The sequence below is a fragment of the Myzus persicae genome, unplaced genomic scaffold (genome assembly GCF_001856785.1).
Source record: "Myzus persicae strain clone G006 unplaced genomic scaffold, MPER_G0061.0, whole genome shotgun sequence".
NCBI classification, from domain to species: Eukaryota; Metazoa; Arthropoda; class Insecta; order Hemiptera; family Aphididae; genus Myzus; species Myzus persicae.
The window spans coordinates 71,640-89,947 of record NW_019103913.1 but is presented as its reverse complement, the minus strand read 5'-3'; the positions used below and the strand labels follow the sequence as shown (position 1 = coordinate 89,947).

General features: G+C 27.0%; 4 protein-coding genes across 5 annotated transcripts; 2 read left to right on the top strand and 2 right to left on the bottom strand.

The window, feature by feature from the left end:
- Window positions 1–142: 142 nt before the first annotated feature.
- On the bottom strand, window positions 143–5,415 carry LOC111036251 (DNA replication licensing factor MCM3). 2 transcript variants are annotated; one of them, XM_022318219.1, is made up of 3 exons: window positions 5,052–5,415; window positions 2,710–2,784; window positions 143–2,640 (listed from the first exon to the last, which is right to left on the bottom strand). In XM_022318219.1, exon 3 carries the CDS (start codon window positions 2,630–2,632, stop codon window positions 218–220), a length of 2,415 nt encoding a protein of 804 aa, XP_022173911.1. In that variant the 5' UTR covers window positions 2,633–2,640; window positions 2,710–2,784; window positions 5,052–5,415; the 3' UTR covers window positions 143–217. The 2 variants fall into 2 exon arrangements, with proteins under 2 accessions (XP_022173911.1, XP_022173910.1); XM_022318218.1 differs by lacking the exon at window positions 2,710–2,784.
- Window positions 5,416–5,614: 199 nt separating this feature from the next.
- On the top strand, window positions 5,615–8,248 carry LOC111036252 (beta-1,4-galactosyltransferase 7). The gene is made up of 5 exons (XM_022318221.1): window positions 5,615–6,068; window positions 6,178–6,362; window positions 6,438–6,673; window positions 6,740–6,886; window positions 6,976–8,248. The coding sequence occupies exons 1-5, from the start codon at window positions 5,987–5,989 to the stop codon at window positions 7,232–7,234; spliced, it is 909 nt and encodes a 302-aa protein (XP_022173913.1). The 5' UTR covers window positions 5,615–5,986; the 3' UTR covers window positions 7,235–8,248.
- Window positions 8,249–9,631: 1,383 nt separating this feature from the next.
- LOC111036256 lies at window positions 9,632–11,458 on the top strand. The gene is made up of 5 exons (XM_022318224.1): window positions 9,632–9,720; window positions 9,823–10,463; window positions 10,838–10,932; window positions 10,996–11,069; window positions 11,370–11,458. Exons 1-5 carry the CDS (start codon window positions 9,704–9,706, stop codon window positions 11,443–11,445), a joined length of 903 nt encoding a protein of 300 aa, XP_022173916.1. The 5' UTR covers window positions 9,632–9,703; the 3' UTR covers window positions 11,446–11,458.
- A 3,982-nt stretch (window positions 11,459–15,440) lies between these two features.
- LOC111036238 (52 kDa repressor of the inhibitor of the protein kinase-like) lies at window positions 15,441–17,795 on the bottom strand. Its single transcript, XM_022318201.1, has 3 exons — window positions 17,791–17,795; window positions 15,633–16,557; window positions 15,441–15,554 (listed from the first exon to the last, which is right to left on the bottom strand). The coding sequence occupies exons 1-3, from the start codon at window positions 17,793–17,795 to the stop codon at window positions 15,441–15,443; spliced, it is 1,044 nt and encodes a 347-aa protein (XP_022173893.1).
- Window positions 17,796–18,308: the final 513 nt, after the last annotated feature.

Here is an 18,308-nt window from a genome sequence, read left to right as displayed (position 1 = left end):
AAAATTTAACATAATATGTTTAAAATTATTACATTAAAACTTAATTTAAAAAATCGGTATAAATAAAACAAAACTACACAATTTCAATTTTGGAAATAAAGAGTTAACTTATGAATTATAATTAATTATTTATTTTATTACATCTTGTATAAATTAAAAGTGGGATACTTTATGTAAATAAAATGATTTTGGAAAATACTCAATAAAGACTTATATTTTATATTAAAAATATAATTCCATCAGAAAACATTATGAAGTTAGCATCCATCATTTTGTAAATAGCAGCATAAGCTTCATTATCAGTAAAAGTATTAGCAATATGTTCTTCATTGATCATAGTGAGCATTCGTTTAAATCCCAATGATTGTGATCTGTGTTTTTGAAAAACTTTACTCAATGTTGACTTAAATACTTTATACCTATCTGGAGTAATAGACGTTTGTGATACTGCGGGTGGACCTCCTCTCAATGTTCCTGAATTATCTGTATCTACTTCCATAACTTCTGGTTCAGCATCTATCTCTTCGTCTTCACTGTCTTCACCATCTTCAAATGAGTAAGGATCATCATCATTTCTTTTTGATTTTCTTTTAGGAGGTTTATTTTGTGAATCTTGTTCATCTCCAGATTCATCATCACTAATTTGCCGTTTTCTTTTAGGTTTCTCTAATACTTTTTTAAAGTAAGCAAACTGAACAAGCTCAATTGCTGCTTGAGCGTCTTGTTGTTCGACATTTTTGGACAAACGAGCTTTAGCATGAGCAGTAGAAAGACGAATTAACGTTTCTAATGTTCTGGCAGTTACAGGCTGAGTCCTTGCAGCATCAGATTCAACAGCTTCCTGGGAGCGAAGTCTAGAATATTCTTCAGATATTTCATCAGATGCTTCTTCGGTCAGTACAGGTTTAACACACTTAGCAATATGTATGTATTTTTTCATGAATTGACTACTTAAAGTTTGTTCAGATTTATTATTTTGAGGTCCATGAAGCAATGGTTCATATTTTTCAAACATTCGAGTTTTAGATGGGTCATTCTCATCAATTTCCAAATTTCTAGTGCTCAAAATATCGACGCCTGAACCCATTGGTAACGCTTCACCATCCTGTTCTTTAGGATCTCTGTATCTGTGAATACGAACAACATGCTCAGATATCAAACGATCATTTTCACTATCAGGCACATCTAACATGACAAACAATAAATCAAACCGAGATAGTAATGAATCTTGCAGACCTATGTTTTCCATTGGAGTTTTATATTGATCGTACCTACCATACACAGGATTAGCAGCAGCTAAAACGGAGCACCTGGCATTAAGCCTTGCGTGTATACCAGCTTTAGAAATAGATACTCTGCCTTGTTCCATAACTTCGTGTATAGCAGTTCTGTCCATATCAGACATTTTATCAAATTCGTCAATACACACCACACCTCTGTCAGCAAGTACCATAGCTCCAGCTTCTAAACGCCGATCTCCAGTTTCTTGATCTGTGGTGACAGCAGCAGTCAAACCAACTCCTGAACTTCCTCTACCTGTAGTGGCTACAGCTCTTGGAGCAGCACATAATACGTATCTCAGTAATTGTGATTTAGCAACACTTGGATCACCAATTAATAACAGATTGATATCTCCACGAAGACGTGTTCCGTTAGGTAAAATTTTTTCAATTCCACCCAACAATAGACAGAGAATTGCTTTTTTAATAAAAGTGTGGCCATGAATAGAAGGTGCTAATGATCGAGCCAATAAATTGAATATATCACCCTTCCTTCTTGATAATTTTCTACAGTTGAAAACATCGTCTCTACTAACAGAATATGTTGCATCTTTACTTAACTGTGATATATTGTTAGCAATGACAATAGTTCTAAAATTTCCAGTTGTATAACCTCCCTGTTTAGCAGGAAGACAACGATAACTACCAACAACTTGCACTCGGTCACCTGGCTTACAACAGTCGACTAAATCATTATCACATATAATATCAACAAACCGCGGCAATTGTCCAGCTGGTGCTTTTTCAGGCATTTCTTGAATTGTTACTGTTTGATGATCTTTATACACAGAAAGACCATATTCAGTTTCTAAAGGATTACCATCATCATCTTTTGTTGGATATACAGAACTAGATGGAAAAGCAGATGTTGATGTCATATCTGTGTATCGGCGCTCTATTGTTTTTTTAGTAACTGGACAAAAATGTACACTTCTTACAATTTTTGGACGAACCAAAGAACACTTAGTAACAATGCCTTCCAAACAAACCAAGTTGCCTAAAAATTTACTATTCATAGTCCTAGGTGTGACGTGACGACTCCCAAAACTACCTTCAAATGCAACAAAAAATTCATCATATTTATTGGCATAAGTAGAATCAATATTTGCAACATATTCTTTAAGTGCAAGTCCCAAAGCAAATTGTTCTTCAAAAGTATTTGTCAATAATTCCTGGGTTCTGTTAGGATTTTTTTTACGTAAATCATTGATGTCTATTAGAAGTCTTTGACCGTTTTCATCAATCATTAATTTCACCTTTTTGTGGTATACATTTTGATTTTCTTCATCATCTAAAAAACTTAGATATTCCTTTTGGATATCTCTAAGTCTTTGTTCAATGTCATCCATCATTTTCAAAACTAAAAAAAATATAAAAAAAATAGGAAATAAGTCATATTAATATTTATAATAGGTTTAAGGAGCCTTACATAATTTCTTATTGTAGGTAGGTATGTATCTTTATTGATCCAGTAGAAGAAGTTTTAGTCAATTTGTTTTCAGCACTACACAATAGCATATAAAATCTATATAAATTATAAACTAACTGCACTAATAAATTTACTCTTGGATAATATTGATACTTTATAGTTTAAATACATAAATACTTGTAATATCAAATCTACAATAGCATTTATATAACTAATAATTAAATATCAGCTGAGTTAGATCAATATTGTGTTAGCTACATAGGCACAAATAATGAAATGCTAGAACCGCTAGGGGCCTTAGCATCCCCAAAAATTCAAGCCATAAATCATACCTAGATGCCTATTTATTTTTTAAAAAAATAGTGTTCCCCAATTGTTCAAATTCACTATTTTGCATTTATTTTGATATATTAGAATACTTGAGAAATGGTTTGACAATAATAATAATTACCACAGAACTTGACAAAATAAACGCAATTACGATGTAACACCAACCGAACAATTAGTTATTACTGAAATGAGTCTCAGACATTAAATAGCTGTTAATTCCACTGTAAATAGATAAAGACGTTATCGAAGTATCAGTCATAAATATTACAATCAGCAAAACGATCACAAAAAAATGTCTTGAGCTAATATTTTGAATTACCAATGAAATTTAATCTAAAAATGTATATAATTTATAAATATCAAAATGACCTAAAAATTATAAAAAAATTTGCTTAACTGAAGTAAAAAGCAAAATACAATTTTAAATTTTCAAATCTCTGATGTATAAAACAGATTTTTACATAGATATATATTAATATAAATATATTTATTTACAATGTGTACAATGTGTACAGTGTATATTTGATTTAATAGTATAAAAAAAATGAAGTTCCTGAAACCAGCGACATCCCAAAAAATAATCCAGGCCTTAATTGTCATACATTTTTTTTTTGCAACAGCTTTTAATATAATAGAAGATACTTATAATAACCATTCAAGTTAAAAATAAGTGTAACTATAATTGATTGTAAAAGTACATGAAAAATTAAACAATGAATGTACAATGAAGAATCTAAAAATATTGCATTGGTCAATAATATATTTATTAGGTGAATTTATTAGGTAGAAAGAAGCTTCGTAGCTATCTACCAGCTTCCTTCTTAAGTTTTCCAGACTCAAGTTGCCATTGATTACTGTCATAATTCCAGCCATAACTGGCCGATGCAAAACCAGTTTTCAAGCCAAAAATAGGAGGAAAATTAATAGGTATGTATGCAACAACAGTTCACTTACTTATATTTTTTAAATAAATATTGTAAAAAAACAAGAAAAATAGCTTTGAAATATTATTGGAATCTAAATGATGTTTTTTTTTAATTGTTGTTATTTTTGTTGTATTAAGGTGCGGTTTCCAATGCGACCACCACACAGTGACACACAGGAAATTCTGCAAGGATTTACCCTATGCTAATTTTTAGCACTTCCTGAAATCTAGTTGCGCCTATGATTACCCATATTCGTAAAAAAATATTAAGGTATTCCAAGCCATTAACACAAAGCAATAGAAAGTATTGGATAGAACAGTTCATTTAAGAAAAAAATTACTTTTAAAATAGTATCAATAATTTAAAGTCTCAAATAGTTTTAACGTCACATTTTAATATCAAACCGTTATCTATTGAATATAAAGTTGAAAGTAAAAATTATTTAGTATTGACATTCAAATATAAATAATAGACCTATATATTTATAATTGGTCCAGTAAACAGTTAAATGAATCGATAGAATATAGACATTTGAAAAACGTAAATAAACTATAATATAGTACATAAGTAAATATTAAGCAGAATAAATTTCATTGCATGAATGGAAAGGTAAGTATAATTTATAAAAAAAAAATAACTGATTCAATGATTGATGATAAATTAAAAATGTATTTAAACTAATTTAGTAATCACCTTTCACTACAAGTTATAATTGATTGGGCATACCAATTAAAACTATTCAGTTCCTAATACATTAATTATTAATCATTTTAAATGAAGTTCACTTCCATTAGGATACACAAAGTAACCAAAATATTAGGTATTTGAATGATTCAACTCAAACTACTTATCGTTCATAACTATTACCTACCAAATCACAATTAAAAGATAGGTACGAGTATTTATGTAAAGCTTTTTATGGACTATAACAATAATGTTCTTACTCTTTCACATAACATATTATTTCACATTTTAATATGGATACTTACAGATTTCAAAACAATTAAACAAATATAGGTAATTTAGAACTATAAATATTCAATTGTTCAAAAAAATTATAAATTAAAACAAAAAAAGCGCACTTACATTTTCAGAACTATTTTCTGGACAACAGGAAAAACTGTAAGACCGCAGACCTTACACAGTGTACAAATGAAAGTTTGAATAGGTAAATACGTTTAATAAATGTTTACTGTGGTCTACCAAAATGCCCAATGTTTTAGAATTCAGACTTTCTGTTCATTATAATATTAATACATTTTTAAAATAATAAAATTGGATAAAACTTCACGACAAATGAAAACTAAGGCCGAGATGCCAGTAAAGTGCGGGAAAATGCGACCATCAACGAAGCGAACACGAACGGTTTACACTTTGCCGAATTTCCGAACAGGCATAAAACGTAAATGAACTATATAGTCAGTGTAAAGAAATAACAATGCAATAATTGTTTTGCCGCCAAAATGTTAACAACAAAACATGAAATTTACTTTAGAGGTTAGAACATATTATAAGCTTTGTGGGATTTATTTTATTTCATGGAAGACAATTTGCTATTGTGCGATGGATAAATAGGTTACCACTGTCGAGGTTTCATCCCTATCTTAAACCGTGACTAGAGTTAAACAGGTAGATAACAAATTATCATTTATTATCTGTTTTGTTATTATTAATTGTTTTGTACATATTTGAATGTTTTTCGTCAATCGTCATGAATAAATCCGCTGTAGATGATTTAAATTCTCTAAATATATTAGAAAATAAACATTTTTAACTTACAATGATCGAAGAATTAGTTTTTGAAAGTTTTGATAGGGTTAAATGTATTTTCAGTAGAATTGAAAAAGGACTAGTTTAAATTAAAGTACTATTTACAATCAAATAGGTACAAAATCTTTCTAACTCTTAAACACTTTCTCATTTGTCATGCATCAATTCTTATGTTCCTGTTTTTTTTGTTTCTAACTGAATTATGAATGAAGTAACATAATTTTTAGAAATTCAATACATATTTTATAATCATGATGTTTAAAGCAAAAATTTTATTAATTGGAATCATACTCACTTTGGTAATCACTCTTTTGTTGTCACTGTTGTATGTGCGTAAGTACCTGTGTTGCATATTAATTATTATTATCTGATTAACATGTTTGAAATTTCAAATGTTTGGCATTTATTTTTATTTTTAATAAGTACTTGAATTTTTTTTTAGGAGAACTTGAAAATGGTGGAAATATACGGTTACGAGAACAAGCTTCTTCCGTGTTGAAGGGTAATAGACTTGGCATCATCATACCTTTTAGAGAAAGGTTTGATGAACTGCTAGAATTTGTACCACATATTCATTCGTTCCTGAAAAACCAAGATGTACTGCATGAGATATTTGTTATCAACCAAGTAATTAAGCTAGTCATATTCAAATATAATTACCTATAATAAATTTAAAAATATTCTTTTTTATTCACCATTTAGGTTGATCAGCACCGTTTTAACAGAGGTTCATTGATCAATGCTGGGTTTAAAGAAATAATGTCCTCATACAGCATGATCGATTATATAGCTATGCACGATGTTGATTTATTTCCTCTGAACCCTGCACTTGATTATCATTATCCTCCAACTGGCCATGTTAACCACATAGCTGCACCTCATTTACATCCGCGATACCATTATGCTTCATTTGTAGGCGGTATTCTACTTATTACCAAGTATGTTATTTAAATGTAATTTTTAAATATTTGGTTGATTTATGGGCATTTTTATGATATTAATAGAGAAGACTTTATACAAATCGATGGCTTAAGTAACAATTATTGGGGTTGGGGACTTGAAGATGATGAGTTCTATTTACGTCTTAAGGAAGCCAAGATAGGTATTCATAGACCAGGAAATTTAACAACAGGCACATCAAATACATTCAGGTATGAGAATGAATCAATTTGTATGATCATGCATATTTTAAGCAGGAAATTGTTATACCTGAAATCAATATTTTTATTTTATTTTTCAGACACAATCATGATCGAACTGTTCGGAAACGCGATATGACAAAATGCTATAACCAACGTGAAGTAACAAGAAAACGTGATAGACACACTGGATTACATAATGTTAACTATTTTGTAAAAAAGAAACATGAATTGCTCATAGATGGTGTACCTACGCTAGTGTTGGATATAGAGTTAAAATGTAATAAGACTTTAACACCGTGGTGCTTATGTTCAGAGTATGGTGTAAAAAATGCAAAAAATTTTAAAAAAGGCAAGTAAAATATTATATTTATGATACACCAATTTAGGTTGAGTATAAGTAAATTTTATCATAATGTTGATATTGCTCAGATAGTACAAATTTATATTTTATAACTTTAAATACTAAATGTATTAGTGATACTTAAACTTTTATTATTTTGGTAAACATTGAATCTGAGTTAGTAAAACTTGCATACATAGTATATATACTATTGATTATATAGTATATACTACAGACACTACTATATTAATTATTAATGGTTTAAAAAAATTTAATATTTTTATCTTCATTTAACTTAAAAAATTTTAATGAACTGAACATGATCACTATTGACAATACATTGAAGTAGGTACTCCAGTGTTTCTACACAAAATAATGAGCATATTATGTTATCTTGTATATATTTACTATACCCCATAACAATTAATGTGTGATGCAGTAATTGTGTTCAAATTAAATATTAGTAAAATACATGAGAATATAAAATTAACATAGTTAGTTAATAATTATTAATTATAAAATTGTGTACAGTGGCGAATTTAGTGTCACGCAAAATAAACAGTCTAGACTAAAGTATCAATTTTTTGAGGAGCGGCAATTTTGTATTGAAATTATATTTTAAATTACCTAAATTGTATTTTGCGTAACAGTTATTGCATATAATGGCAGGTTTTTTTGAAAATATGATTGTTGAACAGTGACTTTCACTAAATACCTATTGAATTGTTATTTGATTTCACAATTGAACGATTCATTAACTATTTTTAAATATGTATCTAATCAATTTATTACTAGTCGAACAATATGTTTTTTTTTATATAATTTATTGGTGGCCAGTTGGAATATAAAAAAAAAATGACTAATGAACTAAAAGATTAAAGTGAACAGGGGTCAGCAATGATGTAAATCCGTCCCTAAACTAGTAAAAATTTAGCCCCTAGAAAAATAAGCCTTATAATTGTGTTCATGTAAGTCAGTAATAAGCTATAAAATATTAATTTTTAATTAATTTATTATATTATCGTTGACTGTGGGTTTTCTCTTCTATATTATTTTTTTTTTTTTATTGTTTTAAAAATTGTTATACTAGATTATAAATTTATAATAATTAACAATAAATTAATAAATATTATGTCATTAGCTTAAAAAATTTGCTAAATATTTGGGCTTATAGTAAAATGTAGTCTTATTGTATTGTTATGTTTTAATACAAAGTATCCTAAGGTGTTTGAGTCATGTTTTAACTTAAAATAACCTCTGAACTATAATAATGTACTGTACTATAGTAACATTATCAATCAAAACAAGTTAAACACCTCAGGAAACTAGATTTATAATGTCATTTATTGTATAATTATTTTTAATTGTATTATTCTTATTTATTTTTGATCTCATCAAACATATTAAGCCATAATGTTTTTGTTACCAAAAAAATACTAAATTTAATTTTCATTGTTTTAAGTTTGTTTAATCTTTTCAGTTTTTTTTTTTAGTCAGTGCATTACATAACATTATATTCAGTATTATTATCATAGAACAATATATTTGTTATTATAGTTGCTCAAATAAATAAAAAATAATAAAAATGATTATTTAATTTTTTAAAACACTCAACTTAGAAATATTTTGTTTGCTTTATCATCCATAAATAAATATTGCAAAAAAAATGAAAAAATCCATTTTTAAAATTTTTTATTATTTGTATTTTCCATGACAGGTTGGTAACCAATTTATATTGTACATAAAATAATTGGGGTTTGTGCAAGATATGTTGCTATAGATACTTGTTTCTATTTTTAATGTATAGGTATATTGTTCTTTAAGTTTTTCCCCTAGTTCTTACAGTATACATTTCATAATCAACTATAATGTATGGAATCCTATGTCTTATTATTTATCTACCTTTGTTTGAATAAGAATTAAGAATATAATAAATTTTACATTTTCAATAAATATCTAATCATCACTATTTTTGTTTTATTCGCATCAAATCAATAATTATTCATTTTTCTAAAAAGTCGTTATCTAAAAATATTAATGCAATAAGTAATAATAAAATAAAATTGCCGGTGTTCACACAAAATCACTCATAAATTAGGATAAATATATAATACATTAATCACATTTTCTCTGTACATTTTTAGAGTTCTTTAAATCCATTTTATATCCTATTCTTACTAAGTACTAACTAGGTAACGTGAAGGTTTTTTTACTGACTAATGTCGGTATAGTTAATATTCATAGTATATTAGTATGTATATTGCATAATATATTTATGTATATTTTGTATTTATTATTTTTTCCACATAGTTTCGTCATCATGGCCATCAATTGTGTTATCATAATTTTTATCATCATACCTACACTATCAGTTAATTTAATATTATAAAAATAAAATGGTTCATTAGAATTAATAAAATTTATTATTTGGATTTTTAGGTATTAGTTAACAAATTTGGATTTTATTATTTTAACATAAATATAAAATGTTCAACTTTAACAGGTAACAATTATATTACAATAAAACTAACTTAAATTTAATTTATCTATATACTTATTTATTATACATCACTATGTATGTCTGTGTGAATTTTTTTAATTACAGAACAAATTTGTCTGACTATAATTTTGAAAGAGATTCTGCTAATAATAGAAACCATTATAACGCTACAAAAAAGCCCAAACCTTCAAGATCAAGAAATTCAAAGGTTGATAATCGGCCACCAAGTTGTAATGAACAAATATCCGAATTCTCTCCACACCAGTGGAATCACTCCAATCAACGATTGTATCCTACAATGTCAGACTCTGCTGTATGTGGCTATCCTGTTCCAGTTAATATACCTGTCGACCCACGCTTTCATACCTTATATCCCATTTATCAACCATATGTGTCAGTCGGTATTGGCAGAGAATATCTAGAACCCGGTCAACATATGTCATCCAGAGATCAATTTACTAGTTTACCTCCTATTAATATTGCGGACAACGAATCTGAAATCAAACGTACACATAGTGATCCAGGTTTAAATAACCAAGATGATAAATTTGAACTACTGAGCAGTGAATCAGACCAAGGATCGTATGATACCTACTATGCTAATGAAGTGGCCGAATTGAAAAAAGATAATCAGAGACTAGCTAACGAATTAGAATTAGTGAAAATTGAATTAAGAAATTTAAAATTGGATATATCAAGTAAAAATAACGACAAATGTGGTTGTACAGATCCAGGATCTATTACAAGTAATTTTCAAAAGTACCTATTAAATATTTGTACACCTATATGCTGAGGCACTGAATTTAGTCTTTTATATAGGTCATTTTCTCAGCTTTCGCTTGTTTGATAAAATTATTGATTAAAACGGCTGTCTAAACCAGTTTGATTTGTAATGATAGGTTAACCTTAACACACAAAATTCCATTCATTGATTCATAACAGCTTTATGTAATATACCACTTTATGTCATGAATTCATAAAACGTTATAGACATCTAAAAACTTTTTTCGCCCCTACTGAATTCTATTACTTCACCTACCTTTGTAGACATATGCAGTGGACACTACTTTATGTAATTTTCAGTAAAGTACATAAATAATAATGTGTTATTTTTATTTAGATATTGTTCAAGAAATAAGAGCAGCACATAAATTAATGGAACAAACATTAGAGTCAAAGTTAAATTCTTTTAATGTTAATAAAAACGAAATTACTGTAAGTAATTTCTGCAAAAATCAATTTTTTTATTTACAAATATTAAATACATTATTTTTACAGAATGGAAGTTCTCAATTGTCATTAATAAATGAGCGTCTAGAAAAATTAGAAAAATCTAGTGATAAATCAAAAAGGTAAAATATAAGACTATACATAAGATTGATACTTCTCGCTTTATACTATTTGTTGTTTTACTATCTTATATGTAGCATTGTAGCCATACAAAAATACAGCTATATAGAAAATTTTAATAAATAGAATCCTAGTGCCATTGCTTACAAATTATATTAAACTTAAAAAATACTGTTAAACAAAACTGTTCCAAATTCAAATACATACTTTAAAAATTAAGTAACTGTTAGTAGTCTTTTATAAAAATTAAATCATACATTATACATTTTTAAAACATGTATTTTTTTTTTTTATTATTATAGAGTGGACTCCTCGGAGAAAAGATTTGTTAAAATGAATAACTCATCAAAAAAAAGCTCTTCTGTCACAGATTTGTGAATTTATAATTAGGTAAAAAAAAGCACACAATTAAAAATCAAACATAATAACAAATAATGCCATAAATAATTTGACTCAATATTAAGTTAATTAACATTTCATGAGCAATACTTAATTACAGATATTTAATTATAAATAATGTAAATTATATATTAGTCAATGGTGTTTTTAAGTCAACTAAAGAGTAATGACTATTTTGTAGCATAATGTTTTTACATTTATTTTGTATGGCCTTTACTTTTTCTGAGGTTTCATTTCTTAACCATAGAATTAATAATATTATCTATAGAATACATTTAAAGATTCTTTTCAATAATATTTATCTATTAACCATTTTTTTTTTATAAAGAATTGTATTATATTCCATTTACCTTTTACATTTTGATTAAAAATAAGATTGTTTATAATTTACATATACATTCCTTCCATAATTAAATATATTAAAATGTGTTTTGTTAATGGTTAAATTGTATTAAATGAAGTACCTAGGCATGTAAGTAACTGATTGTATATTCTAAATAAGTTTGGTTTATTGAAAACATTCATTTAGTGTATTTTAGTATTTGGTAATTTATAAATTTACATTTTTTTTTATTGTTCTTAATTATTCTGTTTACTATTTAAAATGCTCAACTTAATGTAATATATAATATTATTATAGTATAAGGTTATTAAGAAAACTTGGATGATATGATTTGATTGAAATGTCACTCATACCTACCTTATATAGTTAAGACTGTTTTTACATATTGTATGGAATTCAAGATTGAATTCAAATCTTTTATTACATATTTATAGATTAAAAAATCTACTATCAGAGATTTATTTTAAAAAAAGATAACAATTTTTAATGTCTCGTTAGTTCCATCAGCAATAGGTACTTCCCTCAACCAAAGATTATAAGAATTTTGTAATTGCATTTTGAATGTTTCTTTGTGTATTCCTTTTGCACGGTGCTATTTACAGCCTTAGTTTTAAAAAATCAAGTATTATTTAAGAATTTTGTTGACAAAATTTGAAATATTTTTATAACACAATTTGTGGATATTATGAAAAAAATAGTCTGTGGTAAGACTTGAAAATGGCTACTAGGTACTACAAATCAAATTAATTATACTAATAATTAAAATACTGTTATCATTGATATTACAATAAAAAAATTATTTTTAAATAAACTTACATATATTATTATAATTATTCAATTTTTATTATTATTAATTGTAATAAAGTCTAAGTCTAAATTGAGTTAATTTGTAAAGTTAGTACTATACTGGAATAACTTGTAAGTAGTATTACTATAAAGTTGAAATGTGTTATATGAATGTATAATATACATTATTTGTTTGTATAAAATAAAATGACACCACTCACATTTAGGTACCACTATACCACATAATACATTATACAGCAGTTATGTGTGTTTTATAATTTTTAGTTATTTTTAGTTTCTTGATAACTTAGTAAGTACTATCAATCGGGATCAATTATACTATCTTAACAATGAACCAAAATTATTAACCCATTTATATAATTATTACAACTTTTAAATAAACATTGTATTTTGTATTAGATTTATGATCATGATTATATTATTTGATATATTCTAAAATATGTTAAGTAAAATAAAATCAAAATCTTGAATCTTATATTGGGGCATAGGGCACAAATTAAATGGGATAAATTCTCACTAAAAAAATTTAAATATTAACAAACTATATGTTTATTCAATGTTAATTACAAGAATTACAGAGTACCTAGTCTAAAATTTTGTATTTTGTTAGTATACCTATTCAGATATTTGTATCGTTTATATTTTACTAGTTGTTAATACTATACTGTTACTTATTATTAATATGTTACTGTAATTTGTAATTATAAAGTCCATTTAATGTTGCAATAACAATCAATATTTATCATTTATTTTGTACAATTATATAAATTTATATATTTACATTTTGAAAATTGAAAAATAAAACTAATAGTTTTGTAATTCTATACATTTGATTGTTTGTAAAAATACCTAAATTTGTTACAAATGGGAAAGTACTAACTGTCATAAATGTGGTTTTTTGGCAATGAAACAGTCAGTCTTTATAAAATCATTAAAAAAATGTGTTATATAACTTTAATGATATAATAAAAAAATTATTTAAGTAGCTAATAAACTGTAAATAAAGCCATAATGGGTACTGTTTATTGACCACGCTTTTTACTTCAAATAAGTAATAAAGTTTGAAATTCGAATTTTGAGCTATTGTTTGTTAAATAGTGGTAAGTATCTTATCCTGGAAAAATAACAACAGGTTATAGTGCAACCGTGTCCGCACTCCGCATTTCTTATTAGAAAACGTTACCACAGTCCACAATATCGCAGAACAGGAAGATACGTAAACAGTCCAGTGGAAACCAGCCTTCTTCCGCCGTAGGTGAAGTTGGAACAATTATGGTCTAAAATCGTGAAATCGTTGTATTGTTTTTTATTATAAACAATATCATTATAATTTAATTTGGCGGATAGAGAGAAAATCAATTAATTAACGACAAGAATATTTTGAGCACGGACACGGAGGCGCCTTTAGGTCACAACCTTACAAGGCCATGTTTATAAGTTGGTTAGGCACGATTAGCCAAGTTTATCCATTTCACAATGTGATCTAAGGACTTTACTGTGTTGTTGGACATAGCCACAATAGACTATCTTAAATCGTGGACATATACTGTGAATATATTATGACGTATGCGCGTCCTGATGTAATTTATTAAAACTAGCTACACGGACATATTTTGTTGCCTCAGTCTTTTAAGTGCCAACATGGCAAATTTACTCTCAGTAGATCACGTTTACCTATTATGAAAATTGATGGTAAAAACATTATCTGTGTGTATGTGGTCTTTTTACGATAGTTTAATCTTTTTAGTAAGTTTTGCGAGTATAATATAGCGTAAATTAAAAATGCTCATAACCCACATACAGATACCAAATATCCTTACCGCAACAAGTTTCATAACAGGTCGATCACTACTTAGGTATACAATTTTCCATTTCTTTTCTACCGTTATTGACCAATATTCATACCTTCGTAGGATAGTTCATAGGATAGATTTTAAAGACGAAAATAAAAAACGTGTCTCTGTTATTCGGAATTCCTTTGTATGCAGATAGAATATTTTTTTAGAATACAAATTGGCGAAGGCGTCGCTACAAGTAACATATCATGTGTAGAAAATTAAAAAACACACGTAAATGTACCTATATAAATTATTAATTAATGTCTATTTTTAAAAAAATCACTGATTTCCGATTGGTATGTTATTAGTTACTTCAACTCTGAAAATATAATATATAAATCTTAAAAGGATTTAAATTAAACGTTGTGGGTATTAATTTTCTAATACAAGGAGATCTGCAAATAAAAAATTAAATAGGTAAGTAAGTAAGTTATAATACCCTCTTCAGATAAATGACATCATGTTTACAGTTTACTCAAGGCATTGACACATCGTATCTGCATACTTTCAAGCCACTATACAAATTACAGGATGCCTTTTTTGACCTATATCATTTTTTAAATATGAATTTATTTAATTTTCGAAGAAAAAAAATTGCAATAAACGTGAGGTATCTATTATAGGCATCTAGTTAAAGTACAATTACAATCAGCGATTTATACAAACATAATTTATTGTTTCAAAAGAACACAAATCTAGACAAAAAAAAAAAAGCCTAATAGCTTATAATTATTATTTATATGATATATAACTTATCAACAATACCGGGTAACTGATATAATTTATAAAAAAAGTAACAGATATATAGGTGTAAGCAGTGGCGTATTTTCAATTTTTTTATGGGGGGGGGTCTAAATATTAAGTATAAGCTTATAATATTATAAAAAAAATACATACGAGTTATGATTTAATAATGATATTATTTATATATTTCATTATTATTATGAATACAAATGTGAAATGTCAATTAATAGTTTTAATAGTTTTTATAATAAAAAAGGTAGACGTCTTTTTTTTTTCGCCAGCTCTTCAATAACTTCTTCTGGTTTTATTGAATAGTTTTTTTTTATTGATAGCATAGCTAAACCGTTCAATCTTCCCTTTAAACAAAAAAATAAATAAAATATTTTATTAATTGTAAATTACAAGAATAATTTTTTAAGTTTATAATAATTTACCTCTGACATGGAATTCCTTAGATATGTTTTTATTCTTTTTAAGTTTGAAAATGTTCTTTCATTTGTTGCAGAGGAAACAGGAAGCGTGACTAAGATTTGAAGAAGTTTAAATATATTTGGATAAATTGACTGGTTACACATAGCCATAGCCTCTAGAGCATTATTTGGTTTCTCTGTTGTTTGCATGAGTTTTCTCTGCCATAATTTGTACTCTGCTTCAATAATTTCATTTTGAGTTCCATCATTCTGTAAATCTGCATTGTATTTATTTGAAAGAATTATAATATCTTCAATGGGACCATTTTCCCTAAATAGAGAATCGAAACCTGATAAAATCGATCGATGAACATTGAACCTTTCTTCTAACTCTGTAATAAATTTGTCAAGATAAGGAATTAAAATTGATGCTCGATAATATTGTTCCGGAGTATTTAATGGTATATTGCTTCTATTAGTTTGTTTTTTTGATAATCTCGGAATTTTAATTTCAATATCGAATTTTTCGGCTACTACTTTTACTTCTTCAAATATTTTTTTAAAAACATCATCGACGTGTGTTCTAAGTTCTTGTAATTCTTTTTTTGTATCATTTGCTAATTGTACAGCCAATTTAAGATCGATATTTGATTTTTGTAGGAACTTTGAAAGTGGTAAACCTATACTAAAACCTTTGTTCAATACGAATAATGATATCAAAAACTCTATATCTAAAATAGAACTTCTAAGACGTCTTGCTTTATTCGAAGTATCGTTATCGTCCCATTCTGAAATTGTATCCAATGCTTCAATGACATACTCATAAAGTTCTATAAAATCGTTTATTGCGTGAAATCGTTCTATCCATCTAGTTTCGCAACTTCTTTTCAATGATTTTTTTGTGGATGTTTCTGATGAATTTTCAATATGAAATCGAAGAATTGATTTTCTGATGGCGACGAAGCGATAACAACATAACCAATAGTTAAACTCAAGTTATTTTTAAAAATATTGTAATACAAACATTAAAACACATAATGATAATATAAATTAATATTATTTTTCTCAATACCACGTAGCAAGCTATTTATGATTTTTTAACCTTTTTTTTTTCTGGGGGGGGGTCGAGACCCGGGGACCCCCCCCCCCCGTAAATACGCCACTGGGTGTAAGATTTGTATATAGATAGGTACCTATTTTTGTAAGTAATTTTTTTTATTTTCTAATCGAGCTTCATTTCAACCAATCATATTCTTGCAATTTTTATTAAGTAGACAATTTCATGGCGGTATAGAAAATTATGGGTACCTACAAACCAGTTTCACATAAAATATAATTTATACAATTTTAATGAATTATTTATAGAGAATCTATATCAACTAGTTCTTCTGTGACAGATGCGACATGTCATGAAGGTTCAAGTTTCTGAGTACCTAAGTCATTGGATTTATTTATTATTATTTATTTGGCTACGTCCAAACTAAGCTCTTGGCCGTTTTGTTCTATGTAATAATTTATAAAGAACACTTATTGAACTAAATTCAAAACATATGAAGTTATATGAATTATATTTGTTTCTTAGCGGGGAAATGAATATATTAATTTTACAACGATGTGTGTTTTTTTATTACTTGTTGTGTGGCTGTCTGTACATAGGACAAAATATAGGCAAAATAATACCGTCTACTTTAATTTTCAACTTCAGTTAATATCATTGTACATACAAGAAAAACGATTCTGAGCGGAGACGATTAGGATATTTTATATTATAATTATATTGTTATTATTACTATAGCCGGTAGAATTTAATAACGATATTTCTATAGTAGGTATCATATTTGTATGTAATAATATACTTCAAAAGGATCAACTATCAAGTACCCATGAATAATATTTTTAAATTACAACAATAATAAAACTAAAATCGTTATTCTTTGATGTGTAATATTTTGTAATTTCGTCCAAATTTGAACTTAAAAAAATTGTGTTTATATATTCGCAGATTTTTTGGTTACAAAATGAACTACCTATTTACGCGGAACCTTGTTTTAATTTTTCAACTCTTAGCTATAAAAGTCAAACGCGAAACGTTTAATACATCTTTAACTACTTAATGATTTGTCAATTTTCAATTTAATAAATTTTATCAACATTTTAACTTCTAATGCTTTAAGAAAATTACTCCATAAATAGCCAATGTTGTAAAACTTTGAACTTCTAAAGTTCAAACGCTCATAAATATTTAATTTGGCTTTCCGGTAGGTACCTAGATATTTTGGTTTTAATAAAGGTAAACAAACTTATGAGGAATCTTGTATAGTATTAAATTTTCAATTCTCAGATATAACAAGAAAATTGTTTGTGAATTTCTACTACAAAATAATTTGTATAAATTTTATAAAAATTGAACTTCACACTCATAAAAAATTATTGCGGATTTACGCTCAACGTTTTTTAAATTTTCACTTACAAAAACATTTGAGGAATCATAACATTTTCAAGTTAATGACTGAGCGAAAATATTCTATCGACATTAATTTAAAAAAATAATAATCAAAAATTATTACAATCGACCGTGGATTTATGCGTCGAAATGATTATTTAAAAAAACAATAACTTTATTGTTTTATCACGGTAGAGAAGGTTATCGTTTATACCTTGGTTTTATGATAATATCATTATTATGATTATAGTCAGCTG

Excerpts from the sequence above, each read along its gene's own strand:
- LOC111036251 (XM_022318219.1), bottom strand. The coding sequence starts at position 2,632 with ATGATGGATGACATTGAACAAAGACTTAGAGATATCCAAAAGGAATAT.
- LOC111036256 (XM_022318224.1), top strand. Across the intron at positions 10,933-10,995 it reads TTAATAAAAACGAAATTACT|AATGGAAGTTCTCAATTGTC; the intron begins GTAAGTAATTTC and ends TTATTTTTACAG. Across the intron at positions 11,070-11,369 it reads TCTAGTGATAAATCAAAAAG|AGTGGACTCCTCGGAGAAAA; the intron begins GTAAAATATAAG and ends TTATTATTATAG.
- LOC111036238 (XM_022318201.1), bottom strand. Across the intron at positions 15,555-15,632 it reads TAAGGAATTCCATGTCAGAG|GGAAGATTGAACGGTTTAGC; the intron begins GTAAATTATTAT and ends TTTTGTTTAAAG.
- LOC111036252 (XM_022318221.1), top strand. The coding sequence starts at position 5,987 with ATGATGTTTAAAGCAAAAATTTTATTAATTGGAATCATACTCACTTTG. Across the intron at positions 6,363-6,437 it reads AGATATTTGTTATCAACCAA|GTTGATCAGCACCGTTTTAA; the intron begins GTAATTAAGCTA and ends TTCACCATTTAG. Across the intron at positions 6,674-6,739 it reads GGTATTCTACTTATTACCAA|AGAAGACTTTATACAAATCG; the intron begins GTATGTTATTTA and ends TGATATTAATAG.